We start from the raw sequence: 16,025 nt of genomic DNA, 5'->3' as shown, positions 1-16,025 counted from the left end.
GCTTGGGCACTCACTGATTAGGCTAGATTGGCTGGCCCACAAGCCCTGGGGATCTGCCTGTTTCTGCCTCTTCAGTGCTGGTATTCCAAGCACGTACTACCGTGCCCTGAATTTTTATGTGGGTTCTGAGGAGTCCAATTTGGGTCGTTCTGCTTGCTTGCTATCTTTCCAGTCCCTTGGCGCCCCCCCCCCCATATCTCTCTCTCTCTCTCTCTCTCTCTCTCTCTCTCTCTCTCTCTCTCTCTCTCTTTCTCTGACATCATCTTTTGTTCAGGCTAGCCTTGAATTTGCTAAGTATCCAAGGCTGGCCTTTAACTCCAAAGTGCTGTGATTATAATCATGTGCTGCCGTGACGTGCTCGTTTGTTAGTGCTCAGTTCTGTTGTTGGGTTGAAGACACCCTCACGAGCTCAAGCATAGCATAAACAGCCACGTATCAAGAACTGTGTCTGGATGTTGGTCAGTGTGACTCAGATGCAGCTGCCAAAGGGCCTTGACCAGGAGCCCTGGCGCAGCTTAGCGTTTTGTGGGAGCAAATGACAGAGAAGAGACCATGCGGGTCCCAGATGTACCACTGTCAAGCAGCTGGGTGTGAGTTGGCAGCATATGCAAAACAGACTGCAGGACTAGGGCGGGCTGGTAGGAAATTCATGGTGTAATTGTTGCCAGAACCTCTAATTTGGTCTTAAATATTTTTAATGTAATGACTTTATTGTTTTCATTAAAGTGATGCATGACCCTTATAAAAACAAAACAAAACAACATACCGTAGAGGAAAAGTACAAAGAAGAAAAAGAAGCAATATATTGGTCCAAATCTTAGCTCCCAGAAATAACCCATTTTAATAAGATAGCTTTCCATGTAACCTCTATGCACATTTTTAGGCAGAATTGATGGCTAGAGAAATATATAAATAGGTACTTTTTAGCAATGTGTTAACTCATGCATGTAAGTTTCAAAATTAAAAAAAATATTTTTTTCCTTTTAAGTATTGGAAGGAAGTGCCTGAAGAAATAGCTGAACAAACGGCTAGACTGCCAATAGCTGTTTCTTTACCTAAAGAAATAGGTTTTCTCCTGTTCCTTAAGGCACTGGTTCCTCACCAGGGGTGATTTTGCCTCTGCAGGGCATAATTTCATTTGTCATAACAAAGCGTTGGAGGCTTCTGGGATCTCTGTAGTGGGCAGAGGCCAGACATACTGCTTGCTGACCTGTGATGTTCAAGGCAGAGCTACAACAGACAGAGATCCACACACCCAGAGTCCTGGGAATGCCAAGGCCGAGAGACGGCAGCACGGATAGGAGAAGTGGCCCGTGGCAGCCATGAGGAAGGTTACAGCATCAGCTCACTCAGCTGCGGTGTTAGACAGTCATGGCTTGGTGTCTGTAATGAAAGGTGCAATATTAGTTTAATTCTGTTTTTTTTTTCTCCCTTTCTCCTCTTAGCAGTAAAAGCTAGAGGTGGCATAATAATATTTTTACGTTGTGAAGATGCCTACAGGTTGTATTCCGTTCTGTGACTGTTCTCCCCGGGTGAACGATTCAGTGACATACCGCATACCCTCACCCATGGTTTACCTTTACTGGGTTTGTTTGGAGTCACCTCTTGGTTGGATGCTGCTTCATCTCAGTATGTGTGTGTTTTGTTTTTTAATTTATTTACCTTTATTTTATGTGCTTTGGTGTCTTGCCTACATCTATGTTTATGTGAGAATGTCAGATCTTGGAGTTACAGACAGTGGTGAGCTGCCATGTGGGTGCTGGGACTTGAACTCCGGTCCTCTTGAAAGAACAGTCAGAACAGTCTCTGCCCTTAACCACTGAGCCCTTGTTTTTGTTTGTTTTGTTTTTTTAAATTTTTTTTTTTGAGACAGGGTTTCTCTGTGTGTATCCCTGGCTGTCCAGGACTCACTTTGTAGACCAGGCTGACCTCGAACTCACAGCAATCCGCCTGCCTCTGCCTCCCGAGTGCTGGGGTTAAAGGCGTGTGCAATGTGTGTGGGGAGGGAGGTGGCAGGCTGCATGCCGGTTTGCCCTGGTCAGAACTGCACCTACTTAGTACTGTACACAGCAGGAGGAGATTCGTGCTGCCTTTAGGACATTGGAGGGCTGTGCTGTGGGGTCCCTTGGAGAAGTGGGGTTGGACTTCAACAGAGTTCAGTACAGAGGAAGGAAGGGGCTTGTGGGAGGTTAGAACTGGAGCCGTGTGAACAGTAAGGACAGATGGCTGGCCATAGGCAGCCAGGAGTGAGGCGAGTCCCATGCTGGCTGAAGTTTGCCTGGGAACCACCTGTTGCCATAGTGTACATAGATGCTGGGGCTAAACATCAGCTGGGTGGCTATATTTAGCATATTTTGCAGCCTTGGGTTTCTGATAGGCTGATATTACTTCCTGATAGCCACCTGTCTGAAGGAGAGGCTTCGGTCACCTGGCTCCCTCCTTGTGCTGTGTGGGACACAGAGGAGAATAGACAGAGCCATGTCGTGTGCACAGGTGGTGACCCAGGGCAGAGCCTTGAGTGCCTTGGGGTTGGTCGGTTTGTTTTTTCAAGGCAGGGTTTCTCTATGTGGCTCTGGCTGTCCTGGAACTCACTCTGTAGACCAGGATGGATGGCCTCGAACTGACAGAGACCCGCCTGCCTCTGCCTCCCAAGTGCTGGGACAAAAGGTGTGTGAGCCACCACCACCTGGCATGTTCTGTGTTATTAAAATTTGGACTGACCGTGTACATGATACTGACTCCCAGTATGGTGTTAGATTCTGCAAAAACTAGTTCTGGTCAGTGTCTGTGGTTATTTGCAAGATGATACAGACAAGACACATCTGAAACGCTTCCTCAGCCAGAGCCAGAGCCAGCGCCCTGTCTGTGTTGTGCATATCAAAGGACACTACAAAGGAAGGTCACATCTGCAGGCTGTTCCTTGCATGGTTGGAATTGGGTGTTTGGCTCATCACAGTGTGACTGATTACTGGCTTTGTTCTGTTGTAGGGGAGCTATCCAGTTTGGGAAGATTTCATAAGCAAAGCCGGAAAGCTGCAATCCCAGCTTCGGTAAGTAGACACACGGATCCTAAGGGGGAAGGTGAGACATGGGGGAGGTGGATCAGCACACACGTCTCGGTTAAATTTAGAAGCGTCACAGGTAGAGAAGCATGCCCCAGGCTCTGCTCAGAGCACTAGCAATTCATAGTGTCCTGCCCCCTTCCCCCCTCCTTAAACCCCCAGTCGAATGTGTGAAATCAGACTCACTTCTGCTCTGCCTCCTGCCACAGGAATGTTCAGAGTTGATTATATTGAGTAATAACGGATAATATTTATGTGGCGCCCACTGTGCGCCAGGTAGATGTGAACTTGTCAGGAATCTCAACCCCACAGGGTTAGGAACCGTTTTCAGCCCGCTTTTCCTAATGAGGAAGCTGAGGCACAGGTGACAGCGTGGTCATTGAGATGCCAGTCAGTAGGTGACAGAAAAGAGATGTAAACAAGAGAGAGCAGCCTGGTTCCAGAGTCCAGGTTCTTCCTCATCCATCTGTGTGTTCTCTCCACATACAGAGTTTAACTCTCAGCTTGGACCGGTACGCAATTCCAGCTACGTGAATTGTCTAGAAAGAGCCAGTCTTAGCAGTGATAGGCGGGGCCAGGGGTTTTAAAAGGCAGCTGGCTACAGATGGGTGAGAGGGGGCTTTCTAAGGTGGCGGGGATGCCCTGAAGTTGGATTGTGACGATGGCTGCACACTTCTGCCTTTACTAAAGGAGAAAGGCACTTACACTTCTAGAAGTACATTTTACGGTTGTGAAAGCAACGCCGCCTCGGAAAGCCGCTCAGGCGTCTGTTTCCCAGTGTGCCCGTGACGTTAACCGTTTGCTACCTTAGACGAAATGCCCACACGTTGCGGCTCCATCCGTTTGAAGTCAGTGTGGGCTTCGATGAGCGGAAGCCCCAGGAAGCATGGGACACTGGAACATGACTGTTGAGGGGTGGGGGGTGACTGGTTGGCTTGAGATGGATGGGGCATGGATGAGAGGCTGGCGCAATAGAGCAGTACATACAAGTGCTCTAGGAAAGAGACAGGTGAGGGAGGGTGACGTGACATTCTGCCAGTGCGTACCAGAGGCTGCTGCTCAAGAGCCGTCGGCAGGAGCACACGGGCTTCCTTCAGCTTTTGTTGTGGAGGAGATTTGCAGCCTTGTATGTGACCCTTCCCCCCACCAGGAGGCATTGGACCTTGGGTATGCACCTTCTCCAATTGTCGGTCCCTGACCATCTCCCCTCTTCCCGAGCTCACCGGGCCATTATGTGGGTCTTCATCTGAAGGCTTCGTCAGCCTTCCCGGCATGGAGCTGCCTTGGCCCTGTCTCATCCGCTGCTCTTATTTTACACAGGTTAGCATTTCTCTTGTTGGAGGTCTCCTCCTGAACTAAAGCATTTAAATTTCCCCCTCCCTTTTCTTGCCCAGCCTCTGACTGTTTGATGGGCTTTAGGAAGGGGCCTGGTGAATGCCTGTCCCCTTTCTCTTTTGCTGCCGAGAAAGGTGGAGCTTGAGGTAATGAGCTCATTGCCTGTCTTGAACACGGAAACTCAAGGAAGACTCCGTAGCGCTTGTCCCATTTCCCCTCCCCCTCAGCCGCCGCCCCCCCCCCCCCCCCCCCCTTGGCCTCTAGGTCTTCTGAGGCCAGAGTTCATTTCTTTATCAGCTTAAGTTTGTGCCTGGAGAAAGGCTGCAGTCACCCCGCAGAGGCAGCACGTCTGTCTTGGAGTATTTAAGCTTGAAGCACCCATTCTTTTAGCCCTTGGTGGTTTCTTATATACCCTGTGCTCAAAGAAAGGGCCATGGCATCCTGCGTGATGTCAGAAAGCGCAGTGCGACCGTCACTTAAAGCCTCTCCATCCCTCAAAATTAACCAGCCTCCTTATTTGCAGTTAGCACTCCAGTGACTGAAATGGACAAGGCTTGTCTGCAGCTGGCTCTTAAAATGGGGTTGATTGGCATTGAGTTGAATGAGAATAAATACATCAAGCCGGCTTGTCAGATACTAATCGTAAGTCAGAATGAGCTACTTAGAGGCCCCAGGATGTTTGATAAAGATAACTTTTCCAGTGTTTGCATTTGATGTCAACACTTTAAAAATGTGTTTCAAATAGGTGTGTGTGTGTGTGTGTGTGTGTGTGTGTGTGTGTTTGTCTGTGTGTGTGTGTGTGTGTGAGAGAGAGAGAGAGAGAGAGAGAGAGAGAGAGAGAGAAACAGACAGAGATAGAGAGAAAGAAAAAGAAAAAAAGAAAGAGACAGACTGACACTGAGAGACTGGTCTTTATTTTTTATTTGTATTTTTATTTTGCTTTTTTTTTTTTGAGACAAGGCTTCTCTATGTAGCCTTGGCTGTCCTGGACTCACTTTGTAGACCAGGGTGGTCTCGAACTCACAGTGATCTGCTTGCCTCTGCCTCCCGAGTGCTGGGGTTAAAGGCGTGTGTCACGCCTGGCTGAGACTGGTCTTCAAAGTTGAGCAGAATGTATTCTTGATCCACTTGTAACTCTTAGGCCTTGTTTTTTTTTTTTTTCTTCAAGTTTTGCCCCGAGGGACTCACGAGTACTCAGAACCTTTTGTTCCGTGGACACTGTTGCTGTGTTCAAGACAGACCATTTCTGTTTCTACATTCTGAACTGTTCCCAGTCCTTACTCTTCCTGTAGTGACTTTGCTTTCTCAGGAAGCTCAGTAGAGACTGGAGTCATGTAATAAACACTCGAAGAATGCATCAGTCTTTGAGTTTGGTTTGAAGTCCTTGCGTGATAGGGGGCTTTTGTTGGCTTGTCACAGAGTAGGATGCTGGTTGTTTCCACAGATGATGATGTTGTAGGCCACGGAGTGCCCAGTGCATCCATCTGGTAGCTCTTAAGGGCATGGGTCAGAATTAAGGAAAATTCCTAAGGCATGAAATGAGCCCTAATTTTTCCCATTGTTGCTTTTAGGACTTCAGAAGATGCAGTTGAAAGAGCATCCCGAGGCTGAACAAAACAAAGCAAATGAAAAAAATAAACAGAACCAAAAACCCGCTATCTTAGGCTCATGATAGTTGGGATTTAGGAGGAGAGCTGTACCTAGCCAGCACCCAGTGCTGCATGGGGTTAAGCTGGGCCTTGAGTCACAGGGCTGGGACATCGCTGTGGTGTCACAGTGCTGGTATGAACTAGTGGTCTCTGAAATCTCTTTCGACTTGTGGTCTCAGCTTTGCTTTTTCTGCTGTCCAAGATTTAGTTTCCTGCCAGTTCACGTGTACATATATTAGTTTCCAATTCTAAAGCAGATGTCACCTGTGCTATCTATACTTTAAATGATACTTTCTTCTTCGGAGGTAGAAGCATCTCCCTTTTATTTCCTTGCAGAATTTTGCTTGGCAGTTTACACAGTCCGGCCATTATTGGGATTGAGTGTTAGGGGGGGAAAACCACTATCAACTGCTGGGTTATTTCTCTGGAAGGTCCTGTTCCCTGTGGAGCAGCGGTTTTAGCTCAAGAGCCATGATGGATTTGCCAGTGAGACACTCCTCATGCTTTTGTTATCTGTTTGCATTTTAGGACGACAGTAGTAGCAGCAGCTGCCTTCTTGGACGCCTTTCAGAAAGTGGCTGACATGGCCACCAACACACGTGGTGAGCAGATGGGAGGCCGCCTTCCAGCGCGTGGGCTCTCCCCCTGGGCGGCTTCTCGGGGAGATACGGCTGGAGCTATCAGAGCCTGGCTGACTCACAGTTTGCATGTATTTATAACTCCGTGGGGCTGCACACATTAGAAGTTGTAACTAGTTTCACAGATTAGTAAAGCACATGGGACAACTAGACAAGAAAGGAGAGGAGCCGCTGTTCCCTCCTGAGGTGGCCTGCTGTGGGCGGGGCTACTCGAGTGACATACTCAGTATAGAGCCTCAAGCTGCACCTCTGGCTCTGCTGTGTCCCCACCAGCACAGGTGGCCCTGTGCTCTCTCACGTTCCTTGTGGAAGGGGAAGTACTGAGGTGATTACACGGCTGCTGTCCTGGGTTCTCCTTAGACAAGGAGTCCTTTTATAACAGGCACGGCATCCCGTTTGCTGTCTCCGTCCCCGTGTCCCTGCTCTTCTGCTTCTGACCACGTGAACAAGTGACTGATAGAGTCCTGACGGCACCCCACAAGACAGAGCGGTCAGAGCCTAGTTCATGTTTAGAATATGTCTATAAATGCAGTCATCAGAAGGTGAAACCTTTTGAAAAAGATGTGATGGTTTCAGAGAATACCAGGGTTATTCGTAATGTGTGATAGGCACCAGGAGGAGAACGTGGATACTTTTAGGCCTACCTTCATGCAAGGGCCTCTCATCCCCATGCAGCCACCCTCTTCTGTCTCTCCCTTGCCAGGTCATTCTGGGTTCCCGGGTTGCATGCATAGCTGTGTACCTGGCTCCCTCACCGTCTCGGTGACAATGGGAACTCTGGGTGTTTAGGACGATGTGGCGGTTGTTCCCAGTTCCTTCAGTGGGCCACAACCATTAGCTGTAGGCACTTAATTAAATATACACGTAGATTGAAAACTCCCAACACCTTTTATTGCAGGACTGTCATGAGACCACAGGCATATCAATATGGTTCCCCCTTGTCCCCAAAGAGCACACAGTTTGATTTGAGTAGGGACACCGAGATGTGTAAATAAAGAATGTCAGCGCAGAAATAATATGTGTGGTACGGTAAAAGCTGAGGCGTAGAGTGCCAGGGGAGTATAGGAAAATGAGCAATTAACCCAGCACAGGGACTCAGGGATGCGTTCCCAGGAGAGGTGTTATTTCTCCTCCTTTCTGAGATGCCAACAGTATTGCATAAAGTTCCCACGGAAATATGACAGTGACATCAGCATCGAGTTTGTCTGTGTGGTGTGGGCCATAACCTGTATAATTTTTAAACATCTTTGAAATTCTTACCTAACTTATATGTACCTGTTGTAGAAACTTGGGCAACTTTGGCCTGTAGACCTTAGCATTGCCTTTAATCCCAGCACTTGGAAGGCAGAGGCAGGCGAGTTGCTGTGAGTTCGAGGCCAGCCTGGTCTACAAAAGCGAGTCCAAGACATTCAGGGCTACACAGAGAAACCCTGTCTTGAAAAACGAAAAACCAAACCAAAACAAGAAAACCTCAACCCCCCCCAAAAAACCAACAACAACAACAACAACAACAACAAAACAAAAAACCCCAAAACATTGCAAACCAGTGTTTGCTGCTGTGAAACATGGGTGCCCATCCACAGTGTATTTTCTTCTCCCCTCAGCCATGTCTGGAATTGTCAGCCATTGTAATATCTTTCTGTAACTGTCAGTCATGCATACAGTGTTTGCTGTGTGTGTGTGTGTGTGTGTGTGTGTGCTATGACGTGCATGGTGGAAGCCAGAAGACAGCCTGCAGGAGTTGCTTCTCTCATTTCTAGCATGTGGGTTCAGGGATCAAACTCAAATCTTCATTTTGGGCTGCAGGTGTTATTAGCCACTGAGCCCTCTTTTTGAGACACAGTCTTAAGTAGCCAAGGCTGCCGGAAGCCCATTTTGTAGCTGAGGATGACCTTGAACTTCTGATCCTCCTGCTTCTCCTTTCTGGGTGCTGGGGTTACAGGTGTGAGCCCTCGTGCCCAGCGTGGGATTGCGTTCCTGAGGCCCTAGAGTCAGAGTATGTTTTTAGATTTTACTGTTAAATTACTGGGTGGATCATAAAAGTGACTGGAACGGTGACCCTGATTGTCTGTGACTTCCTGTGGTAAGAACTCGAGTTTCTGAAGAGGCTGCTGGCAGGGTGCATCTTGGTGGGAAGTTGAAGGGCCTGGAAATTCTCAAGCTTCCAGGCGAGGGAAAACCAGCAATTGTTTGTTGGAAAAGAAACAGGAAGAGGTGCTTTGTGGAGGTATGGGGTAGAGCCGGGCTTTGGTGGGATGGTGTCTGTGGCTGCAGGCCTGGCCGTCACTGTGAACAGACTCCTGGTGACATATCTGTAAGCCATGTGGTTTCAGGTCGTTTTGGCAGCATGGTTTGTTTAGAATGCAAGTGCATGGTTGCTTTCTTCCATTGGATGTGGGAACCTGTATGCCTTAAAGAATAAATGGCTGACAGGAGCTGTTTCCATGGTGATGATAAGAGAGACTTGGAAGTACTTCTTATGTCAACAATGTAATTTTTAGTTTAAAAAAAAAGGAAACTTAAAGAATGTACTCTTACCAGGTGTGGTGGTGCACACCTTTAATCCCAGTACTCTGGAAGCAGAGCAGGCGGATTTTTGTGAGTTCGAGGCCAGCCTGGTGTATAAAGGGAGACCAGGACAGCCAAGGCTACACAGAGAAGCCTTGTCTCAAAAAACAAAACAAGGGCTGGAGAGATGGCTCAGAGGTTAAGAGCACTGACTCCTCCTCCAGAGGTCCTGAGCTCAATTCCCAGCAACCACATGGTGGCTCATAACCATCTACAATGTGATCTAATGCCCTTTTCTGGCATGCAGGCAAGCATTATATACATAATAAATAAATCCTGAAAAAATATTAAAAAAATAAACAAAAAGTACTTTTTTTTTCCTTCCGAGACAGGGTTTCTCTGTGTAGCCTTGGCCATCCTGGACTCACTTTGTAGACCAGGCTGGCCTCGAACTCACAGCGATCCGCCTGCCTCTGCCTCCCGAGTGCTGGGATTAAAGGCGTGCGCCACCACGCCCGGCAAAAAAAGTACTCTTTATAGGGAAAAAAAAAAATCTGAAAACCACTATGAGCCTCTCTCCTCTTAGAGATTGGGTTTAGTGTCCTTTGTAAACACTTCTTTTACCCCCCCAGCTTCATTTCAGTTTGTACGTAGTTCTGCATGGGTGTTTTTGGATGACCGTTTCTGGGAAACATTGATCTGGTGATACGATGTTCCTACTCCACACCGCGGCACCCTTACCTTTCCTTGCCAGCACCCGTGGACCCACCTTGTTCTTTCTAGTAGACAAATAGAGTTCTGGTGCCAGGATAGATTATTATTCTGAGGCTGTATTTGTATTACCCCCAGGCATTTGCTATTACACTCTGTGCCGAAGTTAATGTCTGGTTTTTGTGTGTAGTGTATGCGTGTGTGTGTGTGTGTGTGTGTGTGCGTGCGCGCGCGCGTGTGTGCGCTCGCATGGGCATGCATACACGTGAGTGCATGCATACACGTGAGCGCAGTAGCCAGAGGTAAATGCTGGTTGTCTTCCTCCGTTACCTATTTCTCTGCTGCTCCCCATCTTATTTTTGTGGGTGTGTAGTATGCGTGGACATACTCATGTGTATGGCTGTGCGTGTAGGGGTACAGCGTGAAGGTTGGAGGTCGATGTCAGGTGTCTTCCTCCATCCCTCTCCACCTTACTTTTTGAGGTCCCCTCACTGACCCTGGATCTCATCCAGGCTTTGTGGAGCATGAGCTCCTGGGATCCTGTCTCTGCCCGTGCTCCAGCTCCAGGCTGCTCACAGGAGCCTGCCGCTGCACTCAGCTTGTGTGTGGTAGCTGGGATCCAAACTCACGTCCTCGGGCTTCTGCCACAGTGTTGTCTCTCAGCTGAGCTGTCTGTTATGTGCATCACCAAGGGAAGGCTGGGTCTGTGGAAGGCTGCTCACAGGGGGGTCAGTACTATTTGCTGTGCTGGAAAAGTGTCCTAGTCTAGTGTCGTTGTGTCCATTCCCCGCCCTCTTCCGCCATGGCGCTGCCCCCCCCCCCAGGCTTTAGATGTATTTTAAAATCTCCCCAGTTAGAAGCTGGGAAAAGTGAATTACTACTGCTTCCCTCTCTTCCTGTTTCCTCGTTGTCCTCCCTTCTTCTCTCCTTCTCATCCTTTCTCCCTCTTTCCTTCTTCAGTGTTTTGAGGAGCAGAGTCTGTGCCATCTCCTGCCACCATATGCAGGTGTACCACAGAGCTGTATTCCTGTCTGTCTTAGAACCATTACCCTTTCCACATCTTCCTTCCTTGCTCCCCGCCCCCAGCCTCCAGTAACCACCATTCCGGGTGCAGTTTCTCCAAGACCAACTTTTTGGATTCCACGGTAGTAAGATCACGTGATGCTTCTGCTCCTGGCGATTTCCATTTCTATCTGGTCAGAGTTTTCCTTTTAGGGTCCCGCTGGATACCTGCTCCGTGGTTTCTTTATTCATTGGTTGACAGTCTTCATTTCTTGGCTGTTGAGAACAGTGTTACTGTAGTCTTCCACATGCCATTTCCCTACCTTTAAATATTACTCAGGCTTTGCTGGATCACGTGCTAGCTCTATTTTTAATTTTTCAGGAACCTCTGCGGTCCTCCAAGTGACTGTACTAGTTTATGTCCCTGCATAACAGGAAGAGCTCCGTCTCCCCACATCTCTATCAGCACCTGATTTTTGTCTTTTCTATTTTTCTTTGTTTTTTGTTTGTTTCAAGATAAGGTTTCTCTGTGTAGCCCTGGCTGTCCCGGAACTCACTCTGTAGACCAGGCTGGCCTCGTACTCACAGAGTTCCACCTGCCTCTGCTTCCCAGGCCTGTGCCACTGCCGATTGGCCTGTCCTCTGTATTTTCAGCCGTGTATTTCCCTGGAGCGCCTCTGTGCTTCCACACACCTGCGGCCACTTGCAGAAGTTAACTGTAAAAGCACATCCCCACTGGGCCAGCATCCAGAATTTCAAGATAATTTTAACTAGGTTTCTGGTTCCAGAATATTGTCCAGAAATTTTGTGTCATTTCCCAAAGGAAATAGCGCTGAAAGATTTTTGTCATTTTCATGAAATCTTTAGCAAGATTTATTAGCAAATTTTACTTAGAATTTTTTTTATAAGTATTTACTATGAGGATAAAATCAGTCTATTCATAATAGACTTTTGTAGAATATTGAAACTGAACTCTATTTTGATCTTGTATTTCTAATAATGAAATATGGAATGAGTTTTTCAGTGCTAGGCATAATTCTGTATGTTTAGCTTATACTTTGCAATTATCTCATTTATGTAAAATATAAAAACATACTCTCTTTGGATTCACTGGTCACAAAAATTAGTTTGTAGGCATAGCTATGCACACCATCTCAGATTTTATGGCTGTCTCTGGAGTTGAGAAATCTTTGAGTTGGTGAGTATGCATTTGTCTTAGTTACTTAAAAACTGAAGAAAAGGGGCAGATAAACAGGCTTCTAAGTGTGCTGCAGTGGAGGGCCATGAGCTGGTGAGATCTGTACACCTGTAGGGACGTCTGGTCCGGTGCCTGCTGCGAGCAGCCTCTCCGTCAGCGCTGGCCCTTTGTGGCCACAACACAGTTTGCTTAGGTCAGCAAGGGCCTTTGAAGAGCACAGTGCTGCATGGCTTTCAGTTTTGCATGTTTTTGTGCCTCTGTAATTACTTCCACATTTTTTGAAAACCCAACCTGCTCAACCTTGGGGATGTGCAGGTGATGATGTACTAAGCCTATTCAAATGAGCTCAAGGTTCTCAGAAGGAAAGAAGTGGGCTCCAGGCAGACTAGATCATGTTTAAAAGTGAGCATGGCCTTAACATTGAAAGTCCTGATTGCTAACGTCCTTTGACTATGTCCCGTGGTTTGGACTCTGTTCTGAGTAGTTTACAGATGGCGTTGTCCCTTCTTTATTATTGGAGATCCTTTACAAGACCCACATGGGATGCTTGGTGTGTATGCTTTCTCATATGCATGCATGCATACATACATACATAATACATATATACTACATACATACTACACACATACATCATACATACATACATTGAATGTCTGGTGTGTATGCTTTCTCATATACATATATACGTGCATGCATGCATGCATACATAATGCACACATACATCATACATACATTGATTGCCTGGTGTGTATGCTTTCTCATATACATGTATAAATACATGCAATCATGCATGTATGCATACATATATATTGTGATAATGTTCACTGTGTAAATCCAGCACAACAGCTAATAATGAGAACAATTACAACAAGGATACTCCAATAAAAAGCTGTTTAAAACTTAGGAATTGTTTGTTGCTAGAATTTTCCATTTAATGTTTTTGGATCATGGTCAACTGGATAATAAGTAAGACTGAGTAGGAGGACCCAGAGTCCTTTTGATCTCACCACACCCTGAGATGAAACCTCCATGGGATAGAGTCAACACAGGCAGAGCACGGACACTGGCGCAGGTCATGTGTGCAGCGAGCTGGAGCCCTCCCAGGGCCTGGACGTTAACCCGTACGTTAGGATTTCTTATGTAGGGAACTTCTGGCCTTAGCACGTGCTTATGTTTGGTTTTAAAGTGACTTCATCTCAAAGGCACTAAAAACCCCAACCCATGCAAAAGCAGAGTAGCATCACCTGGTGGGGAGCCCAGGATATCTGGGATGGACTGCTGGCTATTCTAACTGTGTGACCCCAAGTTTTAACTTCCTCACTCTCAAAAGAGCTGGGGGTCGGGGGGGGGCTGTCCCAAGATGAGACCAACAAACCTTTTCTTCCTCTGATGTGAAATGCCGCGTGAGTCTTGTTAAGTTGGTTAAGTATGGATGAAGTTGGATGGTGTCAATTTCCTCTTCTAACTTATCTCTGTAACTTCTACTTTGACTCGGGGGCGAAAGGTGTAGAGGAAGCCAGATCAATCAGAAGAAAATGTGGGGTGAAGGCAAGAAAAGAAAAGTGGGTGCCAGAGATGGGCATTTGGGTTGGTTTGGGTTGAGGGACTCCCTTAGCAGTTGGAGTTGTGTGTGGTGGGGACAGGCAGAGCCTGGGCCAAGATCGGTGAGCCTGGGCCTTCAAGGCAGGGAGGAAAATGTTTGTGGCTTAGGGTTAGTAAAGCAAGGCTGCTCCCCTAGACGGTGCGCAGTTTTATGGTGTGTGTTTTGTTAAATGCCTGTGCTTGTACATGCGCGATCTTCCAGGCTCCCCCTGGGCCTCTGTATGTGTTGAGGCTCTCCCATGAGCCATTCGAGTCCCACTGCCTATGAACCCTTTGTCTCTTTCAGGAACACGTAGGGCCTCAAGGGCACATGTTGGTGTTGGAGCCTTGCTGTCACCACTGCTCCCACAGGCTGGAAAAGCTCCAGCCTGATTCTTGGGGAGCCCCAAGTCCCAGATGATCACTTATGAGCTGCTAACATAGTTGAACAAACAAGCGACTGCACACAACAGCTCCCCCACTCGCGGGCCTTGGTGGATCCTGCTGAGGAGGCTGGATTCCTCGGGGCACAGGAGCTGGCACATCTGGACAGAGTGCACTTGAGAGTTCAGAATTTGAATTCTGGTGACCCCTCTTTGAGGGTTCCAGTGTGTCTTCATGTTTAACCATAGCAGGAAGTCCCCTGCCCCCAGGGAGGCAGTCATGGCACAGGGGTTGGGTGGGAAGGTGGCCACCTGCATTTGGCTGGTTCTGGGAGGGGAGGGACTCTTCCCTTGTTGGGCAGATGATGCTGGGGAAATTTCCAAACTCCAGCCAGGCTGCTCTTGTTTGCTCCAGAGTTTTACTTTAACCATATTGTTTGAGGCTGTCAGTAGCCTGTAACTTCTGAAGACTTTAGTATTTGACTCTAGAACTTTCTTTCATGTAAATGGAGCCATATGATTGCTACCTACAAAGCACTTCAGCCTCAAGCTGGGGGAAAAAAAACCCTTTTTTAAAAATTAAAAACTATAAAGTCTTTCTTGTAGGGCTAGAGTTACATATTAAAAAAAAAATAGTCTTGAAATACTAACTTAAAGGGATGGATCACATTCATTCGTTAAATACAAAAGGTTTAAAACTGCCTTCCAACAACCTGTAGCTCAACCCATGGACACTGCTGGAAGCTAGCTCTGTTCTCCTCCTCCTCCTCCTCTTCAATTTATTTTCCTTTATTTTATGTACATTGATGTTTTGCCTGCCTATGTGAAAGTGTCAGATCCTGGAGTTATAGACAGTTGTGAGCTGCCATGTGGGTGCTGAGATTTGAACCAGGGTCCTCTGGAAGAGCAGTCTGTGCTGAGCCATTTCTCCAGCCTTTGGGCCACTTCTTTATCTGTGGTTATTTTCAGGCACAAGAAAGAATTCCAGAGTAGTTAAGAAGCAGGTTTGATGCCAGCTTCTCCTTAGGAGCCTCACTTAGCCTGTCAACAAACTCAAGGTTAGCTTACTGGTTTTTTTCTTTCCAGATGATCATATTCCAGCCAAGGCTTAAGATGTAGCGTGAAAATACAGGAAGGAATTTAATGTAAAACATGTCCTAAGAAGCTGAGGAGAAACTGGTCTGTTTTCCTTGCAGTCGTTAAGTGTCTTGTTTCAGGCTCTGGAGCTTTGTTTCCTAGACTGTGGGGCATCATGGGTATCTAGGGATTGGTTGTTGGTATGTTCAGAGTTTTGACATGATGCACTTCACAGTTTGCTCACAGAGGGATGGTCAGCTTAGTGGCTGCAGTCTCTAATGGGAGGGAAGAGGAGTGTGCACGTGCGTGTGCATGTGTGTGTGTCCATTAGATTGAAGATGCTATGGAAAAAACTGTTGAGTTTGGTTTTCCTGTTTTAAACGTGACCTCTCAGTTTTGATTCATGAGCTATACTCAGGAAATCTTGAGCGTGCCTTGCTCTCCAGTAGCTTTGCTTTGAAATGTTTCAGTGCTGTATACTGTATGTGGGTGTGAGGTAGAAGAACAAAGCTGTAAAAAGTAAGAATTTTCATGTAGTATCTAGTGAAAGAGGAAATGGGCCGAGCAAAGTCAAAGCATTTTTTCTCTCTTGTTTTTTGTTTGCTTGTTTGTGCAGCTTTGCTTTAAATCGCAGTCCTCTGTTTTAGGATGCGATGGACCTATGTCACCATAGTGGCTGACGTGAGGATGCTGGCTTCTTAGTCTTCAATGGTAGAGATTGTGTGTGTGTGTGTGTGTGTGTGTGAGAGAGAGAGAGAGAGAGAGAGAGAGAGAGAGAGAGAGAGAGAGAGAGAGAGAGAGAGAGACCGTTTAATATGTTGACAGCATGTCTGAGGACTAGTTTTGTTCGTTTGTTTTTTGTTTTGTTTTTCAAGCTAGGG

At 47.0% G+C, this 16,025-nt stretch overlaps 1 protein-coding gene across 9 annotated transcripts in view; it reads left to right on the top strand.

Moving 5' to 3' along the window:
• The window catches only part of MTSS1 (MTSS I-BAR domain containing 1), a 137,988-nt gene that overhangs the window by 21,262 nt on the left and 100,701 nt on the right, over positions 1 to 16,025 (top strand). For all 9 annotated transcript variants that reach the window (XM_084750695.1, XM_084750690.1, XM_084750692.1 and 6 more), the window contains exons 2-3: positions 2,989 to 3,050; positions 6,575 to 6,648. In XM_084750695.1, the coding sequence (XP_084606821.1) occupies positions 2,989 to 3,050; positions 6,575 to 6,648 (136 nt within the window). The remainder of the gene's footprint in view (positions 1 to 2,988; positions 3,051 to 6,574; positions 6,649 to 16,025) is intronic.

This window comes from Acomys minous (assembly GCF_964271855.1).
Source record: "Acomys minous genome assembly, chromosome: 12".
Taxonomy (NCBI): domain Eukaryota; kingdom Metazoa; phylum Chordata; class Mammalia; order Rodentia; family Muridae; genus Acomys; species Acomys minous.
Note: the sequence above shows the minus strand (reverse complement) of the source record. Positions and strands in the feature narration are given on the sequence as shown.